The sequence below is a fragment of the Psammomys obesus genome, unplaced genomic scaffold, assembly GCF_907164565.1.
Source record: "Psammomys obesus unplaced genomic scaffold, mPsaObe1.curated_primary_1811, whole genome shotgun sequence".
In the NCBI taxonomy this organism is placed as follows: domain Eukaryota; kingdom Metazoa; phylum Chordata; class Mammalia; order Rodentia; family Muridae; genus Psammomys; species Psammomys obesus.
The window spans coordinates 3,182,285-3,199,431 of NW_026586589.1; the positions used below are offsets into that span (position 1 = coordinate 3,182,285).

At 41.5% G+C, this 17,147-nt stretch overlaps 1 protein-coding gene and 1 pseudogene across 1 annotated transcript in view; one reads left to right on the plus strand and one right to left on the minus strand.

Moving 5' to 3' along the window:
- Chd6 (chromodomain helicase DNA binding protein 6) overlaps nt 1-17,147 on the plus strand; it is a 167,990-nt gene that overhangs the window by 109,148 nt on the left and 41,695 nt on the right. Inside the window, exons 17-20 of the mRNA XM_055602182.1 lie at nt 3,004-3,199; nt 13,298-13,462; nt 15,226-15,405; nt 16,563-16,673. Coding sequence (XP_055458157.1) covers nt 3,004-3,199; nt 13,298-13,462; nt 15,226-15,405; nt 16,563-16,673 — 652 coding nt within the window. The remainder of the gene's footprint in view (nt 1-3,003; nt 3,200-13,297; nt 13,463-15,225; nt 15,406-16,562; nt 16,674-17,147) is intronic.
- On the minus strand, nt 8,939-9,026 carry LOC129672824 (small nucleolar RNA SNORA17; annotated as a pseudogene).

Below are 17,147 nucleotides of genomic sequence, written 5' to 3' on the forward strand. Positions count from 1 at the left end.
TCTTTGCAAAATTGAGAAACAAGCTACTCTCAGTATCTACCAGGCCTTTTATGTACACTGCTGAGTTAATAAATATGGAGGACCACCTACCTAGCTTTTGTTGAGACCTGTGTTATGGATACATGGTGAACAAAACAACACCACTCCTAGTGTGCTGTGACCAGTCCTGCTTTTTTTTTTTTTTTATTGAATTTTATACTAAACATTTTACATGCTTATGGGGATTATAAATGTGAGCATTCTTGGTCTCCTCTCTCTCTCTCTCTCTCTCTCTCTCTCTCTCTCTCTGTATGTTTTCCAACAGCTTATTGCTGGCAGACAAGAAAATTGTTCATTTCCCTTCAGGCCTTCTGAGGTCAACAAATCTTGTGCCAAAAACTTGTTATCCCCACCCCTAGCCTGTCCCTCAGAGGTTTTTCCAGACTGACACCTGCTTCTTGTTGATATATGACAGTTTCTCAGAATTACAGCTTGATGAACCACATTAATTCCTAGGGATCTCATTTAAAATACAGTTGTCACAGAGGGTTAGTTGCTGAAGTTTGGTGTGGAAAATGTTATGGTATCTGATTTCTTTATTCCAACTCATTAGCCCTCAAGGTTTTCTTTGTTCTTAGCGCTCCAGCTGTCAGTTTGGTTTTATCCTCATTCAATTTCATGCCAGACTCTCATACAGAAATGGGGGCACAGCCAGAAGATCTGGCTTAGAAGTAAGAAGAGAGTAGGGAGTGATTTAACAGTTCAGATAATCCATTTTTAGTTTTTTCTTTGTGAGTACAGTGAGCGTGATGATCTGAAGGCCCGTGGCTTCTTTTTGATACTCAGGGCTGAGACCCCATCCTTTGTTACTGTAGCAGTACTTGTTTACATAGAAGGGAAGGAGGCTGATGTTTAATAAACCCCAGCTCTGTCTTCTCACTGAGTCCTGGGTTGCTTCTGCTCCATCACACACAGCCCAGTGCAGAGTGCAGCATTGTGTCATCAGCATTTTGATACTTAGGTGTGTTTCCTGAATCTGCCTTAAGTCCAGAGTTACACATTTCAAAACTTGTCTCTAGTTGCTCTTTTTAGTTCGTAAGCAAACTCTTCTCTCCAGCATTGAGATGTGGGTTACTGTGAGAACCATCATTCATTGTCAGGTGATCTGGCTTCAACTTGGCTACCAGCTTGGGGCTGAGCTTGCTGATTTGTTTGCATGGTTATCTTGCTGTAAAGTTTCCATAGGTGAGAAATGAAGGTGATGATAGACATTCCACATAGGATTGCGGTGAGAATTAAATGCAGTGATGCATAATCAAGGGTGTGCTGCATACATAGTGTCTGGTACAGAGCAGACACCTGAGAACTTGCTTCTGTCAGTGTTGTGGTGGCTACAAATGTTAGATTAAAATACACACATCTAACACTTTGTCTTTTTCATCTTATGTCATAAAATCTCTTTGGTCAACCTTTCTGATAGTCCTTTTCTAGACTGTCCTATCGTTTGCTGCTATAGCTCCCATAAAACATTATTCTTGGATATATTCTAATTTTAAAAGAAATTGTAACAGAAATCATATACACACTTGTAGGTGTGGGCACCCTGTGAGTGTATGAGGGGAGACAGTATCTCAGTGTTACTTTTTGCTTTGTTGTTACAGTGTAAGTCTTCAACAGTTACGTTTCTTTCCTTGGCTGGTTTTTTTATATGGCTGTTTGTTTTCTTAGCCAAATTAGGGCTGTCTTGGTGAATTTTGCTTTCAAAACCATCCCCATACAGAATCATCTACCAGTACGTTGCCATCTTTATCTAACTCCTACCAGCTATTTCACTGGGCTTTAGGGATTTATTTTCCTGAATTGATCCTTGGTCTTGGCATTGATGGGTTTTAGATGACTTGATTTTTTTCTTTAAAAACAGTTTTTCGGGCTTACTTATTTTATGTAGACGAACCTACAAGCATGTCTCTGTGCTACGTGCCCAAGGAGGTCAGAAGACAATGTCAGCTACCCTGGAACTGGAGTTACAGATGGTTGTGAACCACCATGGAGGTGTTGGGAATCAAACCAGGTCCTCTGCATGAAGCAGCCAGTGCTCAGAGTGTTCCTGTAACACTGCTGCTTGACTGTTGAGTTTGTCAGCTTTGGTGCCAGAGTACTTGTCCCTGTAAATTCACTTGTTGTCAGTGGGTAAATAGAAAGGATATAAAAAGACACAGGAAAAATAAGATGGGGCTTCTGCATTATGCTTTGTTAATTTCTTGGTATCCATCATAAATGTCCTTCTGAGTTTTATTTTGTGTTGAGTGGACAGTAGCAATGTATGCCGTAAACATCTTCATTTCCTGTTCTTTATTCACTTGCCTTTACCCCCACCATACTGTCCAAATCTTTCTTATCTGTTGAAACAGGTGCCCTCCCAGCTCGCTCCATTGTCCTCTTCCTGTTCTTTAGTCTTCCTGTCCCCAGCACATCTTAGATTAAATCACATTTGTGACATGGAGGTTTTGTTCTGTACTTCTAATGTTCTGAGAAACCGACAGGGTGGAAATGTCCAGTTCATGCCCTAGGTCTGGCAATACAGGCTCCTAACCAAGCAACTGAAGCAAATGCTGAGCTTCACCTATGACTACTGTTGAAATCAATAGCTGAAGCTTATATTTGCTTTTCTGCCAGGAAAATGGTAGGATGACCTTCTCCCCAAGTATAAACTTGTAAATTTTTGAGAGTAAGATGTTTGTGCAATTTATTAGGGATCAGTACTTTCTGATTTTATTTCTTATAGTCATTCTTAATTTATGACTGGCTTTTTTGTTCTGTTTTGGTTTTTTGTTGTTTTACAATTTTTTGAAGGAATTTTAATCTGCTCTGCTTCTTCTGTAGGGGGTGGGATTCCTTAGAGACTTGTCATTTGGTCCAAATTTAAAAGTGATGGATTTGAGGCCATTGGGCAGTAGCTTCCTGATTATTTGTTCTTTGAACTGTGATTAACACCTGGGCTTTCGTTCATTTGGGTCCCCTCAGATACACCTATGAGCGAATTGATGGGCGAGTTCGGGGCAACCTGCGCCAGGCAGCCATCGACCGCTTTTGTAAGCCAGACTCAGACCGCTTTGTGTTTCTTCTGTGCACCAGAGCGGGAGGCCTGGGGATCAATCTCACAGCCGCTGATACCTGCATCATATTTGATTCTGACTGGAACCCACAAAATGACTTGCAGGTAACCATTAGGATGATTACTCTTTACGTAGTTGCCCTGACTCCCAGAATGCCATAACAAAGTCTGGCTTAGCTATAGATTGTCTGCTGTACTCCATGCTGTGATATCAGCTCTTAGGGGTTTGGCAGGAGAAGAAACTAACTGAAAAGTAGGTGTTGACCTTCTCACTAATCAGAGGGTAGCTCTCTGCCTGAAATCAAGTAATGTTTCCAGAGCGAGCTCCAAACACAGAATAGAACTGCTGTTCTCAAACTTAAGTGTCTACCATTTCCCTTCAGCTTGTTTGATGTCACATGCCATTGTAGTAAATGAATTAGCCAAAAAAAGAAAAGAAGAAAGAAAGTGGGAAAGCTCCATAGTGTGGCAAAGGGACAGACAGGCACTCTTACCAGACTGATTGCTCTCCATTTGCTCCAGTATGTTGGAGGTTATGTGTGTCCCATTTAGTGACTTTGTAGATTCTGTTTTTCTATGGCAGCCAAACTAAATAACATGTGACTTTACAAAGATTACTGACAACCTTAGTTTGATACCCAGGGCCCATATGGTTAGAAGAGGGAACTAATTCCCTCAATTTGTTTTTGACCTCCACATGTACGCCATCTACATGCCTACATGCACACGCACACAGACACAATAAATAAATTTAAATATAATAAAAGCAAGCATAATGAGCAATCAGAGAAGAGTAGTGCCTCGATTTGGAGTTCCTCAACTCTGTTTCAAAATAAACTCAGTGGCAGCTATCGGGTTATACAGTGAGTTAGCCAAAAATATACCATCATCTCAGGAAAACTATTAGAAGATAGACTTATCCATTATTATTAACAATTAACTTCATCCTAATATGTACTGAATCTTGGAGTATTTGCTAATCCTAAGATTATCAGTTTCTAGGGTGGCAAGGGTGTGTAAACGGCTCAAAATCTAATAGGATAACGATCAAGAAGGTTTGGAAGCTACTGTTTCATTTAACTTCAGACAGACCCTAGGGGATGCTGCAAGGAAAGGGATGAGGGGAAGAAGGTGTTAAACTGAGGAGTAGGGCTTCTCTCCTACCTTCTCACTTCCTCAGCCTCATTCTCCTTTGTCCTTTTCATTTAATGAGTCTCTAGTCCTTTGTCTGATGAAAACAACTTACTAGTTGAAAGCCACTGTTTTAAATATTAAGTTGGCTAAAACTCAAGAGAAATACCATGATAAAATTATCAGGATATAAGTTGTGTGGCACTGTGTCAATATCTGGCTTCAAAGAAAACTGGTGGTTATAAATAATCCGCTGTCAGTTCTTTGTCCTTGTGAAGAATATTAGACTCAAATATGGGTTGCTAAATTTCGTAAATACACAGATTTGAATAAGTAACATATGCTCAGCATTGAAGTTGAAAGTCGAAGGCTGGTCTGTCTATTAAGAGCCTGATTTGGAGTTAGGGTTTTGGGTCAGTGGGAGAGCACTTGCCAAGCATATGCAAAGCCCTGGGTTCAATTCCCAGCAGCTAAAAACATCAAGGATTTAAAACTAAACAAGAGACTACGAAAGCATTACCTTTGTGGCTGCCACCTGCTTATTTAATAGTTTTATTTGAATACTTCCCATTCCCATGTATATTATCTTTGCTCAACTTCATGCCAGAGTGGTTGTATAAATAAGTTGGCAACAGAAACCTCAAAAACTACAAAATATTTAGCATCAGACACTTTGCCAATGATTCACCAGCCCTAAACAGATTGCTTCTTCAGTCCTTGGCATCTATGAAGTTCTGGGTTCCTTTGCAGTGCATACCCAAACCTAAATTGATTGTAGGGCAAAATGTCAAGCAGAACAGTAGTATTAGAAACCAAAAATGAGTGGCCGGTTTGGACGTTTCTACAGGAATGTCCAGAAGGAAAATTGGAAACATAAGGCCAGAGTCAAAAATTTTGAAATCACCATACCTGTCTTAATGGATTTTAAACATTGACAATTGAATAGCTAAAATACCAACAAAAGCAAAAAGCGGGAATGCCAAACCTAATGTCAAGGTGAAGTCATCAAGGATGATTGACTCACCTGTAGCAACCAAAGGAAGTGTGATGAGCTGTCCAGAATTCAGTCTATGACGAGAAGAGACACTCTGGAGTGTCTGGTTTTAATATGCACTGCTGGAGAATTGGCAAAAGATAAATAGTCGTGTCCATGCTGAAGTTCGATAGTGTGGACGTTTTCAGTGTGCTGTCAGTTTGTGAACTTCCTCCAACAGTCTAGACAAAGAGACCAAGTAAACAGCACCACAGATGGTCCTGAGTGGCAGCATGCATGCAGACCATCCCAAAAATGCATCAAGTGAGGAAGTCAGTGGTAATGACAGTCTAGGCCAGGTTAGAATTTTAATTTTTTGGCTCTTGGTCTTCCAGATTAGGTTCTCCATTTCTGATCCACCTGTTTCTGTTTTATTGGTTATTATTAAGCTTTCATAATTTGGTGAGATTTTTTTTTCTCTTTTTAACAAGGTAAAAACGTATAGGGTAGTTTAAAGACAAGGAATTGGATTGATAATTATTAGGAAGTGATTGGTGAATTGTAAAGACAATATGGTACATAGAGGGACAGTTCAAGTTCTAAATCTACAGAGATGAAACGAGGTTTCTGCCCGCTTGATGGACTGGAGTCTACCTTGAGAATAGTGCGCTCTTAGTATGCACAAATATACTTCCTTTCCTAACATTTCCCCTTGCACACAGGTACTTAAATACAAAGTAAGGGAGAATCTGGAGACTCAGACCTTCAGACCACCCTATGATTGCCAAGACTGCAGCTAAGTCAACTGTGAAGATGGGTAAAATGAGATCCTAACACTAATGAAAAAGAAAGAAAGAACTAGTAGAGCTTTCCCGAGTACTCTTCTTGTTCAGAACATTTTGTTTACGTATATTTATCTACACCTGCTAATGTTTTTAATAAGGGAATCATCTACAACTCTTCTGCCTTTGGAAAATAGATTTAGTCATAAACAATTTTCTAGAAATGGGTTAAAGCACATATGACCTGTACTGCCTGATATAAACATCAAAGCATGGATTTGGAATCTGGCTTTAACCTCTATTGTGGTGAAATTTTAGCCGAGTTCCAGAGAACTCAGTTCATTTGAAAGAAAATATGAGTTCATTATGGTCTCAAGCAGTATGGCAATCCAAAGTTGTTTCTAGTCAGGACACAACAGGAAACTTTCATTGCAGAGACAAACTATTTGACTTATTTCTAGTGGATCCTGTCGGATCTTGGAAGTAAAGCAACCATGATTGTAGGAAGAGTGGACTCTGCTCCTGAGTCTGAGCTGGAGAGCTTTGCTACTGAAACAAAAACAAGATGGTTGCCTCAAAGAGTTTGTTGTGACTGGTTTCAGAGGTCACAGCCCTGGTCAGTTAGCCCTGATGCCTTCAGACCTGCAGCAGGGCAGCACATCATGGTATCAGGCTTGTGGAGCCTGTTCAACTCATGGTAGTAGCTAGAAAACAGTCAATAGCTGGTCCCAATAATCCCCTCAAGGACATTTCTAACCCAACCTAATCCTTTTCTGCTAGGACCCACTTCTCATCATTTTCTATAGGGCTAAACACATTTTCAACGTGGCCTGTGGACACAACAGCCTCTGTGGCTGGAGAACATAGCTACATTCCCTGGAAAATCAGCTGAACATCAGAAAATAGACCTGACTCCTTTTAAGGCTTTTCATTGTCACTCTGCATCCATTCCACCCTCTGATTGTTTCCTGGAGAGGGAGAAATGCTTAGGTTGGTTTGATTTTTGGTCTTGGTTTTGGTTTTGGATTTGGCTTTGGCTTAGTTTTGTGAGATAATAGTCTTACTACATAACCTAGACTGGCACAGAACTCAGATATTCCTTAGCCTTTCAAGTGCTATGCAGCCTTGCCTGGCTAGAGATATTTTTTAATTTAGGTCTTCCAAAGACATTGTTATTGAATATCACCTGTTATTTCCTTTACCTGGCTGGATTCTGATTTGCCCAGTAAATCATATCCTGCTCTCATGCCTACATTTGGCATTAGTTCAAAATAGACATAAGTGAGTATTAGCTTCAGAAAGTATGAAGGCACTTAGATACTAGAGCTAGACTTATAGCCAGAATTAGGCTCAATGATTCCTGCACATTCATATCCTTCTGTCTTGGCTAAGCTTACCAAGTGCCCTGATGAGCCTGCTAGTGGCAGAGAAGTATTCTGTGTTCAGAGACAAGGGGGAGGGGCTCCAGTACTTCAGCAGCAGCAGGCATTGTATAGGTTCCCTTTAAGCTTAAGAAATGGCAGTGGTGGAAACAACAGCTTAGAAGGAAGTGGATAAATGAAAACTTGGTTTCTTCTGAGGAAGCAAGTCTTGCTGAAGGCAAGGAACCTCTTGCTTTCTGCCAAGCCTCTGGCTTCTGCTTCTCTACATCTCACTTGGACTCTTCCTGGCTATCCTGTCATTGCCCCGTGTCATGGAGATGCTGTAGTTTTGGATCTGTAGGACTGGTCCCTTCATGTACTCCAGTAGTTCAATGATGGGGTAAATGTTGGGGTGAGCCAACCTAAAGCCCCGGATATGACCCATAGAGGTATCTGAAGTGGTCATTCCACTTGCTCTTCTGTTCTCATACCCCTGGGCCCAGCTCACCAGAAACCCCCTCAACCAGGGCCAGCTCTCCCTTCTGCAAGGGGCAAGGGTAGGGGAAGCCATCTTTCCCTTGCCTGTGCAGTTTCAGGGCAGACAAGTTGCAGAGCCAGCTCTCCTATGTTTATGCCCTTCAGGGGGGTTCATCTATGCCCTCTGTCATCAGGGTCAGCTCTACTGTACTACCAGGTGAGGTGCAAGGCCAGTTCTCCCACTCTCATGACCCCTTTTGTGCACTGCCAGTATTACGGGCAAAAGGGAAGGGAGGGGATCTTATTCTTGCTAATACCAAGAGACGAGGCAGGGCCTGCTCTCCCACACTCACGGCCTCAGCCTCACACACACCCCAGTTCAGAATCAGCTGTACTATGCTACCCAGGTGAGGTGCAGGACCTGCTCTCCCAAGTACTGCAGCTGGTTAGAAGCAGGGTTAGTTCTCCTGCTGTCATGTCCCCAGGGCCAGCTCTCCCATGATAACCAGGTGAGGGGTAAGGCCAGTTCTGTACAGCCCTCAGACATTAACATTTCCCCGGGGTAGCAGTCCAAACCAGGGATGTCCACTTGACCTTTGGTGGTAACAGAACCCTGCTGCTGTGGGGCCACCTATCCAGATGTGGCTCGCAGTGGCAGCACAGGACCCCACCATGGTCCCAGTTGGCATCACATCAGACTGTTCCTCACTACTCTCAAGTGTCCAGTTTATTGTGCCCATATCCTTCTGTTTGTCTTTCTCTTTCATTTCTTCACCAGTTACTTGTTTCTCTTAGTGGCACTCAGGGTCTCCGAAATGGTCTTAGAATTGTTAGGCCCCACTTGTGCATTATGGCACTGAGCAGGGGACATCTTGCACAAGATCTGGCCCCCTCCCAGGCCTGCAAGGTGCCTGACTGGTGGTACTCTCAGGCAAGCACCTTGCCTGGCCTGCCTGAGTAGCCCCTTTCAAGGGTCCCCTGTCTCAGGTTCACTCCTGCCCAAGGCCTGAGGTCCCAGTCAGGGTTCTTCTAATCTCCAGTTTGCTTCCCATTCTAGGAGCGCCTCCAGGCCTGCCTGGTGCCAGACTAGTGGTCATTTTAGGCACTCTTTTGTTCAGGGAATGTTAGGCTACTAATCATTCAGACATCATAGATTAGAACACTGAACGTAGACATAGCGCCTCACCTGCAAAGCCTGTAAGGGCAGGAAATCCTTTATCCTAAACACTTAGGTCTCTATTCTGTACATACAAAGGCCTTCTCTTATATAACCGTAGTGTAATTCTCAGAATCAGGAATAAGAGCATTATTCTTCAGTCATCTAGTCCATATTCCTGCTCTTTGTAGCTATCCGGATTGAATATTACATTTACTATTTAGCCTCCTTTAATCTGGGTTGTCTCCTCAAATTTTTTTTTTCTTCGAAGATTTTGCTGAGTGATAACTGGCTGTCCTGCAGACTGCTTCTGATCAGATTTTCTGCTTGTTAGTAACAAGTTCAGATTTGGTACCCCTACTGAGCTGATGGCATCCTTCTAAGATGTCAGAATCACAGAAACATGCTCTTCATTTGTCTGGTCATGTTCACTTTGATCAGTTTCCCTACTCAGAAGTAGCTACTTTTCCCTTTGAATTTTGTAATTTTAGAGAAATGCCCCAGGACTATGACTGTTCCTTGCTGAAGTTTCACTTGTAGTTCTAGTGCTGTTAGTTATCTTCACCTGCACCAGGTGTCACTAGATGCTTACCAGAGTGCTGATATTCTGACACCATGGCTTGATGCATGTTTGTTAGTTGGCATACTCCTCCTTTTTCTCTTGTTTATTTATGTCAGTGTGCACTCGTGGCTCTCTAATTCAGTGGGCTGTAATTCATTAGTGTCTTTATTTTGATGTTCGGATGGTGTAACAATTACAGGGGTGTGTGTGTATGTATGTGTGTTATATTACCCTTGCATGCTAAGTATGTGTTTACTGCTGACTATAATACCAGCCCTTTTTAATTCTTATTTTGAGAAAGGACCTTACTAAGTTGCCTAGGTTGGCCTTGAACTTGTAGTAGCTGGAATTATAGCCATGTGCGACTGCGCCTGGCTCAAGTGTTATTTTCTTTACATGGAGCAAACTGCTTTGTTGGATTTATGTCGTGTGTGTGTATATCACACACACAACTTTAGCTCTACATACTGTTAGTCACTTCCCTAATATGCCTTGGCTGTGGAGTATAGTATTTGGAAGCCAGGATCTAAGAGTTGGCAGATACGTTGAATGCCACCAGCATGGCACTGCTTCTAGGCTTTCTAAGTATACATATCTAGAGTATACACTTAGAGAAACAAAACATAAATATGTGTATATATATAGTATTCGTTTGTTTATTTCAGTGTAGAAATACATATGCAAATGTGAGCAGATGCATCCTATATCATTCTGTAGCTATATATATTTGGATGTACATATACACACTGCTCACCATTAACAGCTTGGTTCTTTCTATTCTTTCTAATACTATAGAGTGTGTTTTAATTTTTATCTCTTTCCTGTTTGTAATTTTCTTCTCCAAGAAGTAGCAGAACTGTCATTCCCAGAATGTTTACTTACTTGGTTGATGACTTCAGAATTGCCAACATCCTATACTGTAAGCAACAAGCCTACTGTCATGTATATCCAAAAGCAATGTACTTATAGTGTACATACTTAGTGGCATATATAGCTGTAAGTGATTAGAGGAAGTAAAAGGCCGGGGAGGCCTCAGGTGGAAGATGGCTTCCCATGCAGTCATGAGCACCTGAGTTCTGCCACCCAGAACCACATGAAAAGGCTTTTTATGATTCAGTACTTGCAAGAGGATCCCTGGAGCCCATTTGACAGACAGTCTAGCCAAATTGGCCAGCTCTGTGTTCACTGAGAAACTATGTCTCAGGAAGTACAGTGAAATGAGATTGAGGGAGACACTCTGGCTTCTACATTGCACCTTCACTTAACATGTGTGACCATGCACACACATACACACACACACACACACAAACACAAACACACACCACTGGAAAAAAAAAATTCTCATTTAAAAAAATGTGGTTTTTAGTAGTTAGTGCTCTCTGTGAGTTGTAATAGTGTTGCTTTCCTGAGACTGTAATAGACAGACAGACATGCATATTAGTCAGGGTTCACTAAAGGAACAGAATAAATAGAGTCAGTATTAAAAGGAGATCAGAAAGGCTGAGATCTGGTGGTTGTTGAGTCCACAGTGCAGGTGTCTCTGCCATCCCAGCCTGACCCTGGAGTCAGGAAGTATTCCTAGACAGCTGCTGGTTCTCAGAAGTTCAGTTTGATGTTGGCCATAATCACAGAGGAAATGAACTTGCCAGCAGACATGAGGAAAAGCCCCCTTCTTCCATGTCTTTTATGTGGGCTGCCACCGGAAGGTATAGCCCAGATATAGGCTATATAGGGTGGGTCTTCTGCCTCAAATGATCCCACTAAGAAAACACTTACAGCATGCCTAGCAGCTTGGTTTTCTTTAGTTGATTCTAAATATAATCAAGTTGACAACCAAGATTAGCCATCACAACATGCAATTGGTCTTTGTGCTTGGCAGGCTTCTGTTTTCATGCCATTTGGGCACTGAGAAAATATCCTGGTGTCATTTTCAGTCAGAGAGATAGGGGAAGCATCTGATTCTAACCAGGGTGATTTCCCAACAGGCAGACTTAATATCTATTTAAGACTCACCCCTTTCCTTTCTTCCCCCTACATTCAAAGAGCCTGGCATGTTTACTATGGGTCCTACTGCTTGATATTCTGTTCTGGATGCTGGGATTGCAGTAAGACTGTAAGAAGCAGGAATCTGAGGCTGTCATTTTCTTCTGCCACTCTCTTCACTCACTTGAAAGCAAGGCACATTCTCACTGTTCATGTTCACCTCTATCAAAGCAAGAAAGGTCTGCAGGATGGATACCTTCAAGCTTCACATCTATGGTATGGCTATCCCTCATGGTCAGTGTTAGGGACACTCTTCTCCACTTGCTTGCAAGGAGTGGGCATTTCTTGAAGGAAAAAATAAAACCCAACAGGAATCCTTTTTAAATAGGTGAATTTAGTTTTATACAAGAAATACCAAAAAGAACTGTAGAACATGATAAAAGCAAGGTAACTGTTGAAGACTGTTGGTCTTTGATAAAATATATAGGCATAAACACACAGCTGTTTGTGTCATGAGCCCCTAACCATTGATTCCTAACGATACCTCCATTCTAACATTACAGAGTCTCTACATAGTCTACTGGATCCTGTTGAAAGAGTTCAGGCTAAAGAAGCTCCCACAGCCATATTTGAATAGCAGTAACAATAATGACTGAGTACAGTAAGGTGTAACAACTATATTGAAGTATATGGCTTTATTGTGTTCTTTAAAGAGCTAAGAATAAAAATCTTATTAGTCACTTTAGAGATGTTTTGGAATGAAGAAAAAGAATCCAATGTTTTCTTTTAATAATTTTAATAAATTTTCTTTAATAATGGGATATTAGGATAACCAAAAATATTAATGAAGACAGTCATAACCCCTAATAAACAAATGGATATACACAGTGGCCTTCAATTGCAAATAAACATGTGTCCTGTTAATGAAACTTGAAAGCCCATCTGTAATAGACCTAGCCAAAAATCAGATCTTAACCTAGACAGGTTACAAGCTATAGCTCTACTTTAGAAGAAAAACGAGGGGCAAAAGCACCCACTCAGGGACACAAAACAGATACAGTAAGCAAGATGGGAAAACAGAGGGACCAGCACATTGCATTAACAGCTGAGGGAGAAGGTTGGCAGACTGGCTGATAGCGGGAATTATTTCGTTTGTGGTGGCACTTAACCTTGGAGGCAGAATACTTACTTCATGTGTGTTAGGACTCAGTCCTCAGTGCTGCTGTTGGAAAGAATATAAATGCTTTTATGTATAGCAGTGGCAAGGTGGTGTGTTTTACCTTTAGAAGTCCATGTTAAAATATTTAAGGATGAGAAGCACTTGTCTTAAGATTTGCTGCCTGACCATCCATTATGGAGAGTTTTAGAAAGGAAACAGGGTCATCTTTAAGGGTTGTTATGGGTTTGTTTTTTTTTTCCTGTTTTTGTCTATATTTGACATTTCTTGTACTGAAGTGTGAAAATAGAAGAAAAGCAGTCCTGCTGCCTCTGAGGCATTTCCCAGAGGTAGAAAAGTATCCTGAGAATGAATCTCACCTCCTAAGATGCCTGCACACAGACCATGAGCCAGGAGGGGAGGATATCTGTGTCCTTCCCATTTCTTTGCCTCACCACGGAGTAGTCAGTGAACCTGCTGGTAAAGAAATGAGTGACTCCAAACATGACAGATGGCACCAACTTTGAAAGCTGACCCCTCACCCCGCAAGAGCCCCTGTCGTTGTGTGTGTGTGTGAATGTGAGCACACATGGTGACAAAATGTGTGTCCCCTTCTTCCCAGGCCCAGGCCCGGTGTCACCGCATAGGCCAGAGCAAAGCCGTGAAGGTTTATCGCCTAATCACTCGAAACTCCTATGAGCGGGAAATGTTTGACAAGGCCAGCCTGAAACTGGGCCTGGACAAGGCTATTCTTCAGGACATCAACAGAAAGGGCAGCACCAATGGAGTGAGTACACTGTTCGTGTGCTGGAACACCGAGGAGCATATGCACATGGCTCTCTGCGCTCCAGACCAGTTCGGGATAAATAGTGAGGCCATCTCAAAAGGAGCGCTTGTCAGGGTTTTTTGGTTTTTTTGGTTTTTTTTTTTTTCCTTCTGAAAACTGTTTCTGGGTTCTCTTTCACATTCTGAGTCAGTCCTTTACAGCATGGTTAGGTAACCCCGATAGCAGAATATAATCTGGAGGGAGCACCTGCATTTTCTAAATGGGAAAAGGCTGTCTGGGAGCTACTGTGTGCTAGAGTTGCTAAACATGCAGTAACATTTAAATGAAGGTTAATCCCACATATCAGAACTGGTAGCTTTAACATATATGTATACACACATACACACGCACACGCCAAAGGCCTAACATTTGTATAACCTATTTGTCATCCTACCTCATTGCACACCCCGGACTTTGAGCTGCTGTTTTTAAAGTTAGGATTTACTTATTTTTATTTTATGTGTATGAGCACTTGCCTACATGTATGTATGTGTACCATGTGTGTGCCTTGGTGTCTCTAGAGTCCAAGAAAAGGTGTCCCATGAAATTGGAGTTACAAATAGTTGTAAGCGGTCATGTGAGTACTAAGAGCCAAGCTTCTGCAGGAACAGCAAGTGCTCTTAACCACAAGCCATCTCTTTAGCCTGAATTTGACCTTTTTGATAATGTAATGGAATCAGTGTCGTCTGTGTCCCTATGACCTCTAACAGTGCACAGTATATTAAAAGTATTCAGTATGTGATGGCCAATCAATAATAAATGAACAAATTAGCTTGAAGTATGACAGTTAATTTCTAGCTGGCCATGGTAACACATGCTTATAATCCCAGCATTTGGGAAGTGGAGGCAGGAGGATCAGAAGATCAAAGCCAGTCTCTGCTACCCAGTAAATTTTCAAAGTCAAACAGGGTATATTAAAACACAGTCAAAACAAAACAAAACAAAAGACAAGATTTTTGGTCTGAATTGGAGAGGGTTAAGAATTACTGCTATGGTTCTTAAATTGCTATAAAGTTAAGAACAGCATTTCCTTCACTTCTGGCCTTAGAACATCAGAAATGGAGCTAAAACCTTAGTGCAGATGTTCTGTAATCTTAGCAATGTGTCACTAACCATCATACTCCAAATTGTCCATCCTTGGAAGCCATGAAATTCTCTCTTGTGATGAAATAAAGAGAACCAGATTGTTAATTAGAACCAGGAAAGGGTGTTTTGAACTCCATTTCCTGTTTTCAACAAGTGTTTGAAAGATCACACTTGGCATAGGCTCTTCTTTTTTTTTTTTTTTTTTTTTTTTTTTAGTTAAGGGGTGACATCATTTCCAGTACAAATGTATTTATTTAATAATGAATAAATCATTTTTTTCAGCTCATATACATCTGGAGACTTTAAAGATACAAACTCAAACTAAAATATTAAAATAAGATGTCAAGTATATCATCTCCGATGGTGCATAGTTTTAATAGCTTATGACATTTTATGATAACCAGTGTCCTGAAGAATGTGAAGCCTTTGGCTCATGTGTTAGCTTTGCTCCAGAGCTCCCTATAGAAAATTGCCTGCCTGACTGCCCTGCAAAGTAGCCAGGCCCCCTTCATCTGAGCTGTGGTTTCTGGCTTGTCTTTGATGTATACAGTTGATAGGGCAGCTATATCCTCAGTCATGAGGGCCACATTTGAAGCTGGTTTTATCCTGTGCATTTTCCATTCTGGCAACCTGCTCAGGTACAGCAGCTCTCAAAAATGGAAGTGGAGGACTTGCTTCGGAAAGGTGCCTATGGAGCATTAATGGATGAGGAAGATGAAGGCTCCAAGTTCTGTGAAGAAGACATAGATCAGATTCTACAGAGGAGAACCCACACCATCACCATCCAGTCAGAGGGGAAGGGATCAACTTTTGCCAAGGTACGTGACCTTCTCCCGCCGGAAAGGAAGGAGGCACGTTTTTTTTTGTTTGTTTGTTTGTTTTTGTTTTGTTTTGTTTTGTTTTTTTCATTTTAGCTCATTAATGAGACTTCTGTTCCTCCAAGTGCAGTCTCTTGACAATGTAGAGGGAGGCACAGACTGTAGTGAAGAGGAGCTAGTGGCCACAGCAGAGAGACACTAGTTTGTACTTTGTTTTGTCTACTCTTTGTAAGAACTGCTCTAGAACCCTTGAGTGGACATTTTGATGCTTTTGTAAAGATTTCTTTGAACAGTGAGTGAACTTCGACTGTACATTCCATTCCTTAAATGCAGGCAGTATTTTCATTTCACAGGATGTGGGTTTTTTAAAAGATTCCCAGCTCCTTGACTTAGGACCACCTTCCTTTCTTGTTCAGGTCACTGGGTCATCTGAACTCTGCAGATTACCCTTAGGTTGCTCTGGCTGCAGGTTCTGCTAATTTCCATGGGAGCTTTTGCGACCTTTGTGATCAGTCTTTTATCTCATGTCAAGATTTATTCAGAAGAACATTTTCTGCATAGTAGGGCAAGTATAGGTCACCTGCATCTCATTCAGTACCTCATACCAATCCAGACTTAGGTTTATAACATGTGTGACATGCATGCATGTCCAAAATGTGTGTGTGTGCACCCATGACATTGGGTGTCTACTTTGATCATTCTCCGCTTTATTGATATTGAGATAGGGTCTCCCTAAACCCGTGATTACAGATAATTAATCCTGCCACCTTTCCCTATGTCTGCCTCCAAAGTGCTGGAATAATAGGTGACTGCCACTTCTGCCAAGCTTTTACTTGCAGGTGCAGACTCCAGTCTCCACATTTGCAGAGCAACCACTTTACCTCCTGAGCCTCTACTTAGCCATGGCCCTCCCTTGGGTTTTGTTGCTGTTTGTTTATGGTCATCATCCAAAGCCAGCCTTATATACAGAGACCCTCAAGAAATTGAGCCTGTAGATTGAAATTTTGATTTCCTTACTCAGTCTTTAAAAGGAGGGGAAAATGAATGGTTTTAAGATTTGAGATTTTGGAAGTGCTATTAGGGTTTTTAGTTTTGACATGGATAAGCTGTGTTTCTGGTGCATTTGAAATAAGGTATTTGTTTTGTCTCCTTCACAGGCTAGTTTTGTGGCTTCAGGAAACAGAACAGATATTTCCTTGGATGATCCTAATTTTTGGCAGAAATGGGCTAAAATAGCTGAATTAGACACCGAAGCAAATAATGAAAAGGTACAGCATATCTTGTCCCCCTGAACACTTGGAATTGCATGGAACCATGCCTACATGACTCCGGTCACTATTTACTCCTGAGTCTCAATTCTTAAATGAAATGCTAGTGTAACACTCTTAAACATGGCTGGCACAGACAGCCTTTGGTGGGTATTAATGGTTAGAACTTTGCAGTGGCTAACGGGATACACAGTCTGCTGGCCACCCAAGAATGGATAAATGCAGGTAGAGGTAGGACTTGTAATTAGGTCCATCTTAGGTTCAATACTTCTCTAAAAGCAACCTCATCTCTTAGCAATCAAAAGAAAGAATGAAATAAAGTACTTCCTGTCTTTACCTCTTTTTTCCATTTTGTACATGGGAGAGACTGTGGCGCCAGGATAAAATCAGACTGTGCTTTATGCCACACTTTTGAGCTTACCCAGACAAGTGGGAAGGAAATGCTGAAGCCCCAGCAACAGAGTCGTGGTCACA